This window comes from Ostrea edulis, chromosome 5, assembly GCF_947568905.1.
Source record: "Ostrea edulis chromosome 5, xbOstEdul1.1, whole genome shotgun sequence".
Classification (NCBI taxonomy): Eukaryota; Metazoa; Mollusca; class Bivalvia; order Ostreida; family Ostreidae; genus Ostrea; species Ostrea edulis.
Genome location: NC_079168.1, coordinates 58,571,023 through 58,589,413, shown reverse-complemented (window position 1 = coordinate 58,589,413; position 18,391 = coordinate 58,571,023). Strand labels below are relative to the sequence as shown.

The 18,391-nt window shown below is 36.0% G+C and overlaps 1 protein-coding gene across 2 annotated transcripts in view; it reads left to right on the top strand.

Moving 5' to 3' along the window:
• LOC125652409 (uncharacterized) overlaps positions 1-18,391 on the top strand; it is a 57,331-nt gene that overhangs the window by 25,765 nt on the left and 13,175 nt on the right. For both annotated transcript variants that reach the window (XM_056164944.1, XM_048881602.2), the window contains 6 exons: positions 841-957; positions 8,339-8,425; positions 8,524-8,601; positions 12,969-13,205; positions 13,726-13,890; positions 14,949-15,141. In XM_056164944.1, coding sequence (XP_056020919.1) covers positions 841-957; positions 8,339-8,425; positions 8,524-8,601; positions 12,969-13,205; positions 13,726-13,890; positions 14,949-15,141 — 877 coding nt within the window. The remainder of the gene's footprint in view (positions 1-840; positions 958-8,338; positions 8,426-8,523; positions 8,602-12,968; positions 13,206-13,725; positions 13,891-14,948; positions 15,142-18,391) is intronic.

Genomic DNA, 18,391 nt, shown 5'->3' with positions numbered 1-18,391 from the left:
TAGATGCCGTCCCAATGATTTTGAAAAAGGAGAGAGGATGAGGAAAAAATGACAAATTCATGATGGTCGGTGAAATAAAACAAATTATTTGCAGCTGATCTTTGAAGCTTGCGTCAATATCTGTAACATTGTAGTAGTGAACACAATTACGATATCTGTGGTCACTGGAGCAGCGAAATGTTAACTTTTCTTTTTTACATGAGTGTACCATGTATTTGTTGATGATAATTTGGAACCTGTTCTAACCCGGATCCTCACAAAAGAAATATCATCATGATGCTCGTGGAAATCTTAATTGGTCTGACCTCCCCCCTTTCCCATCTGTCTCCCCCACTTTCTGATGCCCCGCAATTCCATATGTTGAACATTTGGATCATAGTAAAACTTTTACATACATGAATAGTCAATGTACACTGAATGTCTCACGGACATGTACAATGTAATTGACACACACCCCCATCCACCAAAATGTTGTTTGATCTCCAACCGATTTTTTTCTAAAGCTATAATCATCCCTATCTCCCTCCCCCCCTTTTAAATTAAAACCAACAAGATTTCAACTTAAAATTTGACTGATAAGATAATAAGAACCAGGAAGGAATTGATATCAGATATTCATATCTCGTATCGCCATGTAAAAATCAAATGGATATCGTTAAAATATCACATTTCGGAAAACGGAAGCGTGGTTCCACATTTACATTTGATGGTAACGTAGGCCGAGTATAGGTCTACTTTAAGAAAGATTTCAAATAATTCAACCCCATTTGACATTTATTATCATACATCAACGGAATATGCATGTCTTTTTAAATGAAAAATCTGTGGATATTTTATTAGACAGGGAAAATCTACTGTATTCGAGAAGACCACAGTGTTGTTGACAAAAAAGAGGCAAAGGAACCTCAAAATACAGTGGTAGCCATAGACCCTAGTACACAGACACAGACAGTACTGGTAAGTCAAGGAATCACAAACTACAGTGATAGACCCTAGTACACAGACAGTACTGGTAAGTCAAGGAATCACAAACTACAGTGATAGACCCTAGTACACAGACACAGACAGTACTGATAAGTCAAGGAATCACAAACTACAGTGATAGACCCTAGTGCACAAACACAGACAGTACTGATAAGTCAAGGAATTACAAACTACAGTGACAGACCCCAGTACACAGACACAGACAGTACTGGTAAGTTAAGGAATCACAAACTACAGTGATAGACCCTAGTACACAGACACAGACAGTACTGATAAGTCAAGGAATCACAAACTACAGTGGTAGACCCTAGTACACAGACAGTACTGATAAGTCAAGGAATCACAAACTACAGTGATAGACCCTAGTACACAGACATAGACACAGACAGTACTGGTAAGTCAAGGAATCACAAACTACAGTGATAGACCCTAGTACATAGACACAGACTGTACTGGTAAGTCAAGGAATCACAAACTACAGTGATAGACCCTAGTACACAGACACAGACAGTACTGGTAAGTCAAGGAATCACAAACTACAGTGATAGACCCTAGTACACAGACACAGACAGTACTGGTAAATCAAGGAATCACAAACTACAGTGATAGACCCTAGTGCACAAACAGTACTGATAAGTCAAGGAATCACAAACTACAGTGATAGACCCTAGTACACAGACACAGACAGTACTGGTAAATCAAGGAATCACAAACTACAGTGATAGACCCTAGTGCACAAACAGTACTGATAAGTCAAGGAATCACAAACTACAGTGATAGACCCTAGTACACAGACACAGACAGTAGTGGTAAATCAAGGAATCACAAACTACAGTGATAGACCCTAGTGCACAAACAGTACTGATAAGTCAAGGAATCACAAACTACAGTGATAGACCCTAGTACACAGACACAGACAGTACTGGTAAATCAAGGAATCACAAACTACAGTGATAGACCCTAGTGCACAAACAGTACTGATAAGTCAAGGAATCACAAACTACAGTGATAGACCCTAGTACACAGACACAGACAGTAGTGGTAAATCAAGGAATCACAAACTACAGTGATAGACCCTAGTGCACAAACAGTACTGATAAGTCAAGGAATCACAAACTACAGTGATAGACCCTAGTACACAGACACAGACAGTACTGGTAAATCAAGGAATCACAAACTACAGTGATAGACCCTAGTGCACAAACAGTACTGATAAGTCAAGGAATCACAAACTACAGTGATAGACCCTAGTACACAGACACAGACAGTAGTGGTAAATCAAGGAATCACAAACTACAGTGATAGACCCCAGTACATAGACACAGACAGTACTGGTTATTGGAGGAGCTAGACTGAGATACTTGAGGATAGGGAAATAAAGATGACAGCAGTGACATACTATGTGTTATAAATATATAGGCTTTGAATTCACACATAAATATTTCTTCAGATTTTTTAAAATAAATTTTTCTCAAATTTGCATTTATACCATTTGTAAATCCATTGAGTTTATTATACATGTATTATTTTACTACTGTTAGACTTCTGAGTTGATAGTGGCAGTGACGTAAGGGAAGAGGGCACACCCAGCATGCCCCCTTAAATTTTCAAATTTAAGATAAATCATGGCCCCTTCTTTAAAAAAATGAAATTCTATAACACTGAAAATAAATTTGATTATTTTTTTAACGATTGCTTGTATTTGTTAATTTGTGATTCACAGTTCTCTACTTCCAATTTCCAATCACGATCAACAAAAGGAAAAGTGTGGATTTTTTTCTCAAAACTTAAAACACCAGATGATGGTGTATATAGGTTTGTATTTAGCCCATATAGGAATGACACTATGTTATGTCAGGTAATATTTTATCAAATGCATGTGTGGAGCCTGGGTAAGTTGTGTTCTGTTGATACTTGAATGAAATGAAAAAAGGCTGTGCATTGGATTGGTGATTTTGTAAGCATGTATTTTATAATGATTTCAATACTACAAGCTTGAGAACCTTTTTCTGTATGAAAATCATAAATGATGAATATTTTTCAGCCAGTTGCGTTTTGTGTTTGTCATCATGTTTCCGGTTTATCGCCACCTATAGGCGAATTTATGCATCGCTGTAATCAAGTTGTGTTTAAAGTAGTCGTAATTTTGCAACCGATCTAGCACGGGGATAACATTCATATCTGCAGTTGCATTTTTTCCCTGGAAATACAGCTCGTTGAACAGTGAACAAAATGTGTATAAAAAGGGTGATATTTTTGTCCTCATTCTTGGGGAAAGTGAGACACAGATGCAGGTCATTCATTCTTCAGTTAAAATTCCCATTTGAATCTGCGTCTGTAATAATTAAAGTGATTCAAAATCTAAAATTGAATAAGAATATGTATATGAAACCGTTTTAGCTAGGGTGCCTTTGCATTGTTACCTTCGCATGGCGCTTAGAGGCCAGGAAAATCAATTTGCATGGTGCAATCTATAATTAGAAGTCAGGTCATTAAGCTATACACGAAACAGGAGGGTTTTCCACGTGTGTTTTGGCTGCTGTTCCGACTCAGTAAAATTTTTGTCCGACGCAGCAAAAATGTGTGCAACACAGTAAAAAATTAACTGATCCGCGTCCATTGTGAACGAGAAAGAATTTGTGCACGATTATGCTTTGACAGCGAAGGACAGAGATCGGTGTCTCAGAAGGATGATATTGCGTAACTGCTTACACCTTCCCGATCATATATGTAAGTCGGTCATGCAGAAATTTAGAGGATGCAACGGTGTAACTTAAGCTTACTTTATTATTTCTAAACAACCAAGATATTCTTCAGAATCATCGTCAACACAATCAAATTTGATTTTGTGATTTAGTTTAAAAAATGAGACTAAAAATAATAGTCTTGGGGCAAGGAAAAGATAAAGTTACAACATTATATTATATTATATCATATTATGGAAGACAATACCCCGGTTTCAAGTATTCAAAACACCGCGTGGAATTTTACGAGGGCTGTATACTGAAATACATATGTTTAGAACAAGTGTTAGATAAACATTGCCATTGTGTCAAGCATGAATGTGAAATGGTTTGCGGTCCACAGCATGCTACATACAACGAAAAGTAATCGTGTTTTCAATTTCTTTGTACTTCAAACAAACAATTGACAATGACATGCATATGCTACATGTATTTCCGAACGTACAAATGATGAAGAAGGGGGAGGGGCATGGATGTACTGTCGTTGTTCCCTGTCCCCACATTTTGTTTTCGCTGAACGATCTTTTCATATAAAAAAGATGTATTTAGTTTTTTGGTGAGATGCCTCTTCATTATTATACCCCCCGCAGCAAGTTGTGGGGGGGGGGGGGGGTATACTGGAATTGAGTTGTCCGTCTGTCTGTCCGTCCGTCCGTCTGTAGACGCAATGGTTTCCGGGCTCTAAAGCATTATCCTTTCCACCTACCGTCACCATATCATATATATGGACTACCCATGGGATGAAGATGTTCCCTATCGATTTTGGGGTCAAAAGGTCAAAGGTCAATCGCACTGGACATTGAAGTAGCAATATGGTTTCCGGGCTCTAAAGTGTTATCCTTTCCACCTACCGTCACCATATCATATATATGGACTACCCATGGGATGAAGATGTTCCCTATCGATTTTGGGGTCAAAGGTCAAGCGCACTGGACATCGAAGTAGCAATATGGTTTCCGGGCTCTAAAGCATTATCCTTTCCACCTACAGTCACCATATCATACATATGGACTACCCATGGGATGAAGATGTTCCCTATCGATTTTGGGGTCAAAGGGTCAAAGGTCAAGCGCACTGGACATCGAAGTAGCAATATGGTTTCCGGGCTCTAAAGTGTTATCCTTTCCACCTACCGTCACCATATCATATATATGGACTACCCATGGGATGAAGATGTTCCCTATCGATTTTGGGGTCAAAGGTCAAGCGCACTGGACATCGAAGTAGCAATATGGTTTCCGGGCTCTAAAGCGTTATCCTTTCCACCTACAGTCACCATATCATACATATGGACTACCCATGGGATGAAGATGTTCCCTATCGATTTTGGGGTCAAAGGTCAAGCGCACTGGACATCGAAGTAGCAATATGGTTTCCGGGCTCTAAAGCGTTATCCTTTCCACCTACAGTCACCATATCATACATATAAACTACCCATGGGATGAAGATGTTCCCTATCGATTTTGAGGTCAAAAGGTCAAAGGTCAAGCACACTGGACATCGAAGTAGCAATATGGTTTCCGGGCTCTAAAACGTTATACTTTCCACCTACAGGCACCATATCATACATATGGACTACCCATGGGATGAAGATGTTCCCTATCGATTTTGGGGTGAAAAGGTCAAAGGTCACACGCACTGGACATCGAAGTAGCAATATGGTTCGGTTTGTCATGCCATTTGTTTTTTACACTCAGAAAAGAGGTAGTTTATACCTATTACCAACACCCTTTGGGAGATTGGGGTAAGCGGGAGGTATTCTTAGTGAGCATTGCTCACAGTACCTCTTGTTTCTAACAGCGGTTTGAACATTACCGTTTGAAAATTACTTTTGTAACTTTTCAGTGCCTAGTTTGGGATTCTCATTTAGCTACATTTACATGTTGTAAATTTTGCATATTTATTGCGAGTCACTTCTGTTACATTTTATTTTTTTCATATTAGAACTCCTACACAAGCTTCGAATCTTATGGTTTTTTGCTAAGGTTATTAACATTTTCATATAAAGAACTGTTTTATAAAATTAAAACAATAGCAATGTGTATTATGTCCCATTCAGACAAACGGATGAGTCTCCTTTGCAATATGAATATGAGCTTTTACACAAGAAGTGTAATACACACAAGTTGATGAGTACAGCGTTTAATATACCTGTGTACAAACTCTTCTAAATAACTTCCTAAATTTTGTTTTCAGTTATACATGTATTTATCGGACTTATTTGGATTCAGATTCTCTCCAACCTGATTTTGAATTGAAAATAACTTCATTATTGATTACAAAAAATAATTCCACTTTCATGGTTTGATTGCTATTTACAGATAATTATGCACTGGATTCTGTAGTACAAGTCATACAGATGCATGTTTATGTGTGTATTTAAATGATTTCTGGTAAGGTAATGAAATGGATGTAAAGCGTTTCATAATCCTGCATTATTGGTGTGTTTTGACATGTGGCATTTGTTAGTGTATGTGGTTATGTGTAATTTTCTTTTTTGTCCAGTTTGTTTGTTCCTTTCTATTATAAATGACTTACATATATGTATCAAAGTATTGATTTGTTTCATTTCAGTTGTATTCTAAAAATATTTCATACACTATTTAACTGGAACACAACAGTAAGTTAGTTGTGTAATAACAATTGAACACTTTATACCGAAAATTACCATTACAACTGTTTTCACATTTTCTACCAAAAATGTTCTTCTCTATAACATCACCTCTGTATTAAAGAGAAAAAAATGCATAGTCATGTAGAGCATTTAATGATCTAGGGACCGGAGCAGAGCGGATCAGAAACCCTTGCCTTGGGAAGATGGGTGGGAGCTAAACAGGGTGTAAAGTGTTCATTTGTCAAATATTTGAATAACATAGCCTTAAATGCTATTGATTGATAGCCTTAAATGCTATTGATTCATTGTATCTTGTTTAACGTTCTTCTCAATAATTTTTAATTCATATGGAGACATCACCAAGACCGGTGAAGGGCTTCAAATTTAGGCCTATGCTCGGCGCTTACAGCCATTGAGCAGTGAGGGTTCTTTAGCGTGCCACACCTACTGTGACACGGGACATCCGTTTTAAAGGCCATCTCTGAGGACCCGTGACATTCACACCTGATGCCGAGAGTTTGGTGATGGAACTGTCACTACCTGTTGAACGAACTAAGTCTGTCGCGGCCGGGATTCGAACCCCGACCGCCTGCATACAGAGCAAACACTTCACCTCTGGACCACCGCAGCTATTGATACTAAATTCTGATTATAGATATTTAATAAGAACAGATGTCCTTTACCAAAATTGTAAATTTCATGATCCAAGGACAGGGTTTTAGTTTAGTCTGGGATCAAAATTATAGTGACCATTGTTTTAACAACATCATATAAAATTTATATTTACGTGTTGAAAAGTTTCAGGACATTGCTTCCAATCCATATTTGTTATTTTCTTACAGAAAATGTACTACTTAGTTATGCGAAAATAAAGAATAATGCATAAACCTTTTTTTAATGTTGTTCCTGCTCATTAACATTACATACAGAATTCATGAAGTCAGCTTAGTGCTTTTAAGTACTTTCAGTACTTTGATTTGTAATTTGTTTTGATATGTATTTATTTATTTCCCATATACAGATAACCAATTTAGGTAATGAGTCTGTAGCTTAAATTAATGCCCAATACCAAGATTAACATTGGGGGGGGGGGGGGGGGGGGAGCATTGAAGAAGTCAGAACAGAGTAGGATTCAAACCTGCAACCTCTGAATCTCTTGCCAGGTTCTCTACTAACTGAGATACCTGACCATCCCCCTCATTAATTGTCAGATCATGCCAGACCAATCTGTTCTTTTCTTTGGTGGACCAGACTGGAAATTGATTCAGGTCCCCTGAATCTCTACACCATCATCATATAAACTGATGGTTTGTCACACATCCATCTTGCTACTACTTATAGAAAGCGGTAGCAAGACAGACCATGGGTTTCCGACAATGCCTCCAAACAGGTGCTACATGTATATAAATTGAGCTATCTGGCCTCTGGCGTTTAAGCCCGTCTGACGGCCTAACATGTGGTCATGAGTAATTATCTCTGTTTACATTACATGAATAATCATAAGAGGAAAAAGAAGAAGGAAAGTAAAAGAATGAAATATATTCCACACTGTCTTCTGTACACTACTGGCTGTAACAATCAAAACTATATGTGTCTTAAAACACATTAAAATGTACAAAACACATAAAGGGGTATAATTAAAAGGTTTTATTTCTACTCGTTCATGGCATGTGCTTCAGGGGGCTTGAATCCACAAGGCCTTTGAATTTTGTCAGGTCTTCTTAGAAGACTTAAAATTCCTACTACAAAATCTCTAAAATCTAGGAGCTTCCAGAGGCCTTGCCTTCTGGTCCCCACCAGGGCTTCACCCTGGATCAATTGAAGTCCCCAAGGCAGCTCCCAGATCCCCTTCCTAATCGGTGTAACCCCTTAGATTCTGAATCTGCCACTGAGTAGATATGTACAATGTATCTGGTATTGTTTACCCATTCTGAGCTTGTGAAGCTAAATTGTTGTATTTTATTGTATGTCATATATATTGTTTTTATTCTATTAGGCCAGTGGTTGTGATTTTTACTCCAGTCCTAGATTTTCACCAGATGGGAAGAAACTAGCTTGGGTACAGTGGAATCATCCAAACATGGTATGTAAAAAGATGTTCTTGTACTAATACGCAAATGTTCTTTGTAAGGATTCTTAGATTTCCAACCAGTTTAAATGGACTTTGATATTGTCTTGCAGCCCTGGGATAGTACAGCCTTGTTTGTGGGGGAGCTTTCTAGTGGAGGGGATGAAATTGTACCAGGAACTGCAAAACAGGTTAGATTGTCAGATTCATATTTACTAACCCTATTTATTAACCCTACCAACCTTACTGTAATTTTCCTCTGAATTCTGATTTAATTTTTTTTTTGCTTATGTCTGACGACAAAATCAAGTGATCAACAAAAGTTCTTTTTTTTTTCTCCTAAAAGAAGAACATTGAGTAGCTTTCCTTGAAAATATGTAGATGTTTCAATAAAACTGCAATTCTATAGGCCTGTCTTTAGATGAGACGTATTATGATACAGTGATGTCTGTAAATCCGTCTGTGTGTTTAAGGTTTTCTGTTTCTATTTTCATTTCTCTTTCACATATCAAGCTGAAACTGTTTTATCTTTGTAGGTCACTTTTGATCATGGTGCAATTTTGATCCATTTTGACCTCTTGCAGGAGTTTTGTCCCTTTGATTTGAAATTTAATGTTGTATGGAGGCCACATGATTTGTCTGTTTAACTCCTCCCACAGTTTTCGGTTGAGGATCTTATTTTACAGAGTGATTGTATGGGTATTGAAGATGTGCATTTGGCAAGAATTTTGATTTTCTTCTGTAATTTTTATGTCACTTGAGTAAATGCAATTGGTCTGTGTCGTCCATTGTGCATTAACAATTGAACATTTTTAAATTCTTGATAACTTAAATTCCAATTCTTTTCAAATTTGGTATGAAGCATTTTTGGGACAAGGAGGATATAAATTGTTAATTTCAGGACTCTTGCATCCCCGGGGCCATAGTTGAGAGACAAAAACTGTCAAAAATTGACCAAACCTTGAGCTAGAGTGGAGCGAAAATAGGGATTTTAAAGTTTTGCATGAGATTATATGTAGGAATTATTTTTTTTAAAAATCCTTCAAGAGTAGCAGGGCCACACTAAATCATATTTTAGAATATGCAAATGATGTTGTGTGGATTCAAGTTTCTTTTTATGCCCCCCTTTGAAAAAGAGGGAGCATATTGTTTTGCAACTGTCGGTCGGTCGGTCGTTCTGTAGACCACATGTTGTCCACTCAATATCTTGAGAACCTTTCACTTGATGATAATGATATTTCATATGTGGGTTGGTTATGAGTAGAAGAGGACCCCTATTGTTTTTCAGGTCAAAAGGTCAAAGGTCAATCTACTCTGGACATAGGAATATAATGTCCACTCAATATCTTGAGAACCCTTTGCTTGAAACACATCAAACTTAGCACACTGGTACATCCTAAGGAGTAGATGACTCCTATTGATTTTGAGGTCAAAGGTCAAACTGGGCATAGGAATATACGGACCATTGAATTTCTAGAGAACCCTTTGCTTGACAGACATCAAACTAGGTACACCAGTACATCTTCAGGAGAAGATGACCCCTATTGATTTTGAGGTCACATGGTCAAAGGTCAAACAGGACATTTGAATATACTGTCTGCTCAATATCTTGAGAACCCTTTGCTTGACAGACATCAAACTTAGTACACTGGTACATCTTCAGGAGAAGATGACCCATATTGATTTTGAGGTCAAAAGTCAATTGTTGAACTGGACATAGTAATATATTGTCTCCTATATTTTAAGAATTATTTGCTTGATCGACACCAAACTTGGTACACTGGTACAGCATAAGGAGTAGATGACCCCTATTGATATTTAGGTCACATGGTCAATTCACTCTTGACATAGGAAGATATTGTCTGCTCAATATTTTGAATTGATGATACTACTATCAATTAAATGATGTGTGTGTATAACCCTTTTCAATTTTGCACCATGGGGGGCATATGTGTTTTACAAACATCTCTTGTTTAATTCATTGACCCTGGGGTTAAAACCAGTGATCAAATTTTACATGATACATGAATATTGGGGAAAAAATCTCCTTTAGAACAGCAAGGCCATATGTTAGTAAATATTGAATCATCCCTATGTTGGACGGATTCAAGCTCAGTACGCAACTTCTGAGATATCAGCTCTTCTGTGATGGAGGTACGTTCAATGTTCTGTTGAACGCTTGGGTGGGTACAAGATGTATACATATACTATAGACTAGCTATGTAAATACAGATAAAAGTAATGAAAGTGTAAATTTTGTTTATATCAGCTGTTGGTATACATTTAAACTGACCATATCAAGAATAATATTTGTTTGAATTAGGCCATTAAATTAAATATGAAATTATTTTTTATTTCCTCCTCAGCACGAGTGATATTTTAATCAAAGAAAAATGGTACTTATCGATTTTTGTTTGAGCTAATTTATTATTATTAATAAATACTAATAAACTTACTAATATTGTGTGTCCCTGCAGATTCGGTGGTTGCATGATGTCTGATAATCGGCCTTAAAGGACACAATGCATGTTTCTAAACTTTTTAATTTTTTCAGCAAAATTAACTCTTTTTATGTCTAAAACTACTTTAAATGTGTTTTAAATGAAATATTTTGCGTAGTTTTCGAGTTTGAAAGCGATGAAATTCAAATCTTGCGATATGCATATTTTCTTTCGTTAGTTTACGCGCCATTATGTGTGATGTCATATGCGCCCTCGGGTTTGAAAACATCTATTAGCCATTTCATAAACAGATTAGATTTAATCAACAAAAAACCAATTATCACGTTAACGGCTTGTAAATAATAATGCATTAAGATGTTTTGTGCCATGCTCGGGTGTACTAGTTGTTGGTAGAAAGGATTTAGACAGTATTTTCAATTTTTCGAAGGAAGGTACATGTACGAGAAAAAAGACGGGGATAATTTTTTTGTTAGAGCAAGAACTTTACTTTAAAAAACACACCCAGTCACCTTTTCAAAAACCGCTTGAACAGAGACCCTGATTAACTGCGAGAAAATGGATATATCAAAGCTATAAGCACTGGTAGGTCTAATAGCATACATTCTGTTTTATTCTTCAAATTCAATACACACTCGGATCAACTGACCTTCACCTTGTAACAACATATATCGACGATACAATGTAACTTCTACCAACTGGTAGTTTTACAAAAAAAATAAATAAATAAAAATTAAAGATACAAAATAATTGAACTTTCAATTATACAAATAATAGAATATGGTATTTCCTAACTTTAAATTGAATTATAAGATTATTTCCTTATTGAACTCGTAGCATCTTGAGTGCGTCAGTAGGCTATAACGCCGTGCTCCCACTTCGTACTTCCTAAAGACGTGCAGATCACAATTCAAAAATAGTAATAAGATTGCTTTATCAAAATAAAATAATGTGATTACCACTTTAAATTTGAATATTTTTATTGATTTGTGTGTGTGTTCTCTTTTTCTTTCTTTCCGAAATGCACTCGTGACAATAGCTTGGCATAGGGCCTAGTTGTCAACAATTTAACGTATCATAATTTGTCTTATCCAAAAATAAATAATGATTGCACTGTTTATTTTAGAAAAACAGCTCCAATATACAGATGTATAAAGGAATAACATCACCAAACAGTTTGTAGACAGCAACCCATATAAACATTATTTACTCACAATATTGCCGATTTCATACACGCTTTACTCGCTATATTTGGGTATTTACATCGTTATGTGGTGGCGAACACATATAAAACTCGGACAATTTGTCAATATCGATTTAAATGTTGCCCATGGTAGATAAATTAGGCCCCTAAAAGTTGAGTTTTTAATAATATCTCGCAGTACTTTCACAATCCAAAGGGCGCATGTGACGTCATTGTACCATGTGACTACTTACCTAATTATCTAGACTTTTTGAAATCGGGGCTTACAATCAAGTCTGCATTGTGGTTAATTATCGCAAAATTTCGGCGAACAAACTATTAGAATTAATTACTATAAGCATAAAGAAGACGAAATGCATGTAATGTTGTATACTTTGAAAACATGAGATGTGTCCTTTAAGGCAATATATGAAGGCAGCGATAAGCATTTGTACCCACCGCATGTGAATGATAGTATGTTTTGCGTCTCACTGTGCGTAAGAGTTCCACAAAGGGAAAAAACTATTGGGCAACTTGGAAATTGCGTATTAAGTCATGACTCCATGGGCCTAGGGTGAGGTCATTATATGGGTCATAGTTTTGCATGGGAATAAAAAGGGTAAAAATATTTTTTTAAAATCTTCCTCTGAAGATCAACAGGACCAAAGTCACTTATATGAGCATAGTGGCCCATGGGCCTCTTTACTTCACCAGAATTGCAGAACCAAATTCAAACCAAGTAATCACAAAACAGTTTTAAATATAGTTCTGAGTTTGATCAAATGAAGAATTTTTTTTTCAAACTTTTGAATTCATTTTTAAACAATTTTGCAATGAGCATATCAGTGGGTTACTGTTTTGGTTAACAGTGTCTGCACATCAAGAACTGTCAGACATCTTAGTACTTTGATTATAGATAGCAGGAGGTGAAAATGTGAGTGTGATGCAGCCTGTGTGGACCCTGGAGGGTGATCTCCTGTACATCAGTGATCAGACGGGCTGGTGGAATCTGTATCAGTACTCCTATGATGGAAGTCACCAGAATCTGCTTCCATGTGAGGCGGAAGTCGGAGGGTGTCAATGGGTGTTTGGAAAACCTGATTATGCGCTGGATCCCACAGGCAGCTCTAGTATCATCCTAAAAATGAAAGGGGTATGGATATAATTTGTTGCTATGATTGAGTTTTAGCCAAAGATTTTTAAGGCAAATGAACTTATATTTGTTGCAATGTACAAAATATTTTCACATTTTCTGTTTTCAACAGTAGTTGAGGAGACTTTATTTCCAATAAATATCAGACTTTATCAGTGGTATTTCTTGAAATTAAAAATACATTGATCAGTGGTATACTCGATAGTGCCCAGAAAAAACTTCGAGATATCTGAGGTTTGAGATATTGAGGTTAAAATACATAAAGGAAAATGTAGTTAGGACTTCCAACTCATTTCAACATATCCATGGTACTCAAGATATCGATGCTCAAGATACTGAAGTTCAACTGTATTATAAGCTCTTCCCTGACAAAAAATACAAGGCAAAATTAAAAACCCATTTTTACCCAATTTTATGTGCTTAAATAGCAGAATGATGTAATTTTTAGTTCATTCATGTAGTATCCTTGCATATAATAATAAATGAAATAAATAGTAAAATTTTCTTTGAAAATGTTCAGGAACTTTTCAAATTGGACATGAAAACAAAGGAACACAAGAAACTAGAGACAGGTTGTACATCTCACAACATGCTGGCTTGTGCTGGGAATGGAGACTTGTATTGTGAGATGGGGAGCCCAACAAAATTCCCCTGCTTGGTGCTGCTGAACACGCAGACTGGAGAGGTAGGCCCAAGGAGAGTGATGGGAAATTCATAATGTAGAACATAGTGAATGTATATTATGTAGGGATGGCAACGATTTAAAACCGCTTCCGATTACTCGGTTGAAAAAATGTTAGCTGGCTAGAAAATTTGTCACCAATTAATTGGGTAATTAAATTTATTTTAGGAAATAAATATTGTCATATTCATAATTATGTATGTTGAAAAAAAGGGGGTTTGGTGAGATATGCAAAGGTCTAGAGGATGTTTTGACTGATCTGACTAGATGATCTTTTAACTAAACTTTCATGTGATTATCATAATTTAATACTACCCAGTTTGTATTTCTCACCTCCCAGGCTCAATCATGCACAAAATAAATAAACCACTGGGCAGTGTTACACTGATAATTCTGTCAAATATACATGTAATTTACAGACTTCACGCTAGTGACTGTTACATTCATAATGAAAATGACACCCCAACATCTCATGCATGGAAATTTATGTATCATGCAGGAAGATTGTGTTTGGTGGAACTGACTTACATCTTGTAAGGAATTCAGTGCCATCCACATGGATTTTCTTCACTGTAGGAATTGTGGTAACAAAACTACGATTCGTCGGCTGTTTGTCATCATCTGTTGTAAGACGAAATTATTTTTTTGGAAGCCCAATATAGACATCAAAGATAAATTAATCACATGATGCACCTTTCTGGAGTGGCATTGCGAAATCTGAAAATTTTGAATTCTTAAAGATTTTCTTGTTTGAATGTGGTGTTAATTTCTTATCTTACTGATGTTTTACAGTGAATTAAAAGCTAAAAATATGAAGCAGTAATTCATTTTCTTTCAAAATATTTTTTTAACAATTAACTGGTTCATCATTTGAAAGAATTTACAACTGACTAGTTACAAAATTTTGACCTATTGTCATCCCTAATATTATGTATTTATCACACATGAAATGCCATGAATGGATAGTACAGTTATTGTGGAGCTCCTGTGTTGTTTTTGTATTTCATGTTTGTATTTTTCATCATAATCTTTTTCATGCTTTATCATTGTTTCATTTTCAGATGAAGGAATTCCGAGAATCCAAGTCCCTATCCCTGGACAAGGGTTATTTTAGTGTCCCTACAGACTACACCTGGAAGACGACAGATAATGATATGTGCTATGGATATCTGTACACCCCTCAGAATAAGGATTACAAGGCCCCTGATGGAACCCTCCCTCCCCTCCTTGTCAAGGCACATGGGGGACCAACAGGTGTGTAAGGAACCTATTGATCCTTCACTTAAATTCAATTAAAGTTTTATGATTCTGAAAAATAACGGAAAGCAATTTAAAAAATGAATTCTAGCAAATGTAGATATTTTTGCCTTTCAAACTTCCTAGTATGGAGTTTATGTATCTTTAATATTTGCAAATTTATTTTTGCAGTATAAAGATAGAAAACTCTCTGATTAATATAAGACACAAAACATTATTAAGTTTATCTTGGAGACGAAATGAATTTTTTTAGGTCACCTGAGTTTACTCAGGTTACCTATTGCAATTGGTTCTCATCCGTCGTCATGTGATGTGCGTTATGCATTAACAATTGAACATTTTTAACTTCTTCAAGATAACTACTATTCCAAATCTTTTCAAATTTGGTATAAAACATCTTTGGAACAAGGGGGACATAAATTGTAAATTTCAGGGTTTCTTCACCCCTGGGGCCCTGGAGGGGGGGGGGGGCAAAAACTGCCCCAAATTGACCAATTTTCAAAAATCTTCTTCTCAAGAACCGCACATGTGTAAGAAAAACTAAATGCATAGTGATGTAGAGAAGGAAAGCCTCTTCCAAATTGTAAATTTCATGATCCACAGGGTAGGGGTTCTGACCCCAGGGCAGGGCCAAACTTACTGTATAGTGTTTATGTGTAAAACACTTAAATAACATCTTCTTTAGTGCTATTGATACTAAATTGAAACTAAATAGATATTTAGAAAGAACAAGTAGCCCTTTACCAAAATTGTATATTTGATGATCCCTGGGGTAGGGGGTTCTGAACTTAGTATATAGTATTTATGTGTAAGTTTGCTGATACTGTATAAGATCTAAATGCATACCTAGGAATAGCTGAAAAGGATGTACAAAAAATGGTGAATTTCACAACCCAGAGATTTGACTGTAGGATGGGTCCAAATTAGTCATATCTTTTAATGTTAATTCACCTATTATATTATGTAAAGCCTTTCATCAGTGTATGCTTTAGGAACACATCTTGTTTTATACTGTTGGTGAACATTAGAATTTTAGATATTCAACACAGGAATTTTTTTTTCTAGATATCATAGCCCTTGGGAGTAGTGATACTTAGGTGACCTATAAGGCCTGTGGAAGTAGTGATACTTTTGAACTAGTACTCAGGTGACCTATAAGGCCTGTGGGCCTTTAGTTTTTGTTAAGGACTATTGATGCAAACAAATAAATGGATGCATGGGTTGATATTTATTTTTTTGACTTAGTTTGGATGAAATAAGTACAAATATGAAATAATAATATGAAATTCTTAAAAGATAAGGGACTTATAAATTTTCTATGATGTTCAAAAGTTGAACTATATTACCCCATATTATATATTCATGGGGATAAATTTCAATAGGGGATTTTTGAGCTCTCCGTTCCATGCGTATTTTGTGTTTTAGAATCTACCTAAGTCAAGTGATTTCACGAGATTTTTAGGCATGCTTACTTCCTGTTTAGCTAACAATCAGACGATTTCGATTATTCATTTTACTAACTGGTTTTGATACCGAAATTAAACTTACGGAAATTTTCTCATTTATCATTCACTCCAATGTAAAATAGTGAAAAAATAAAGCTGAAAATTAAGTCTCAGAAAAGTTTTAATTCATTCATTTAAAGTAATAACTGTGTAATACAATTTAAGACTTGCGACTTTGTTGTAAGCTGTTTTTGTAAAACGGACCCCTACATTATTGGTGTGTGGCAGAGGGATGTAACACGGGTTTACATAAAATACCTTATCAGACCCATAAACTTCCCCCAATTCAGTAAAAATCTGCATTACTGAATGACCGAGTTTTGTGCGAACTTTTGTATAAGCTCTAATTTCTTCAATATTCTCAACCCGTTTCCCAACCATTTTTACAACAGTGGTCAACGACTGACTATAAGTTTAAAACTATGTGGAGCTGAAGGCTCGTGTATAAACCATTGGAAAGGTATTGAATAGAGCTATTCAAGAGTATCATCATCCACGAAATCGTGCAAAATGTTATCGCGCTGTGGTACAATACACATTACATATCGAACAGCCCTCGTATACCGCAATATATATATATATATATTCACACCATTTAAAATTCAAAGTGTGATAGGGGGTAGTAGTGTATCATATATTGTCTCAAAGAAAATTTTTCCTTCACTTCACAACTCTGACCTTACATTTGTACCATTCATTTCTGCCATAAAAAGTCATGGGGGGGGGGGGGGGGGTTGTCATGAAATATATGTTTATTTGTATATATAGATAATAGAAATGATGATTGTTAAAAGGAGGACCATCCACACCCAACCACCCACCCCCACCCCCAATTCTACGTGCTCAGAAGTACATATATAAGATATATAATATCCATTAACGGATTTGTGATGCCAAAGTCGATGGTCATTCCAATATTTGTAAAGATAATCATGATGTCATAACTTTCAATAGCTGGTATATCTTGATTTTTTATACCACATTTTTATTGATGATTTTCAGCAATTCAATCATTTTTCTTAACCAATTAGCAATTGACTTTCAAGAGCTTGAGATAAAAAAAAAATGGTACATGTATGTATAGATCTTCACCAACATTTTTAGAAAGGATTTCCAAATTCATACCAATTGTAAGGTTACATAGCCTTTGTAGGTTACTTTTATGGTAAAAGGAGCAATAAAAACTCCTATATAACAAAATGTCCTCAGTTCGATATTTGCATAGAGTCAACGTCCATTCTAATAGGCACTTGTGTATTTATGTCAACAACAATAAACCTGAAATGACTTTGCCTAAGAAAATATGATGTTATAGTGACTAAATACAGAATAAACATGGACATGGAAGAACTCAAAAATCCCTATTGTATTTATTTTATTTATATAAACATGAATTTAGTTTCCATTTTTGAAAAAGTTTGTAGCAGGTGTCATTAAGTCCATTTTCAAGTGAGCTTTTCTGATCACCCATTGTCCATCATCTGTCAGTAAACTTTTCACCTTTTCAACTTCTTCTCCAGAACCACTGGGCCAATTTCAACACTTGGCAAAATGCATCCTCGGGCTTTCAAGATTGTTCAAATGAAGGGCCATGCCCCCTTCAAAGGGGAGATAATCAAAAATGCAAAAATAGGGTGAGGTCATTTAAAAATCGTCTTCTCAAGAACCACTGGGCCAGAAGAATTGAAATTTACATGAAAGCTTCCTGACATAGAGCAGATTCAAGTTTGTTAACATCACAG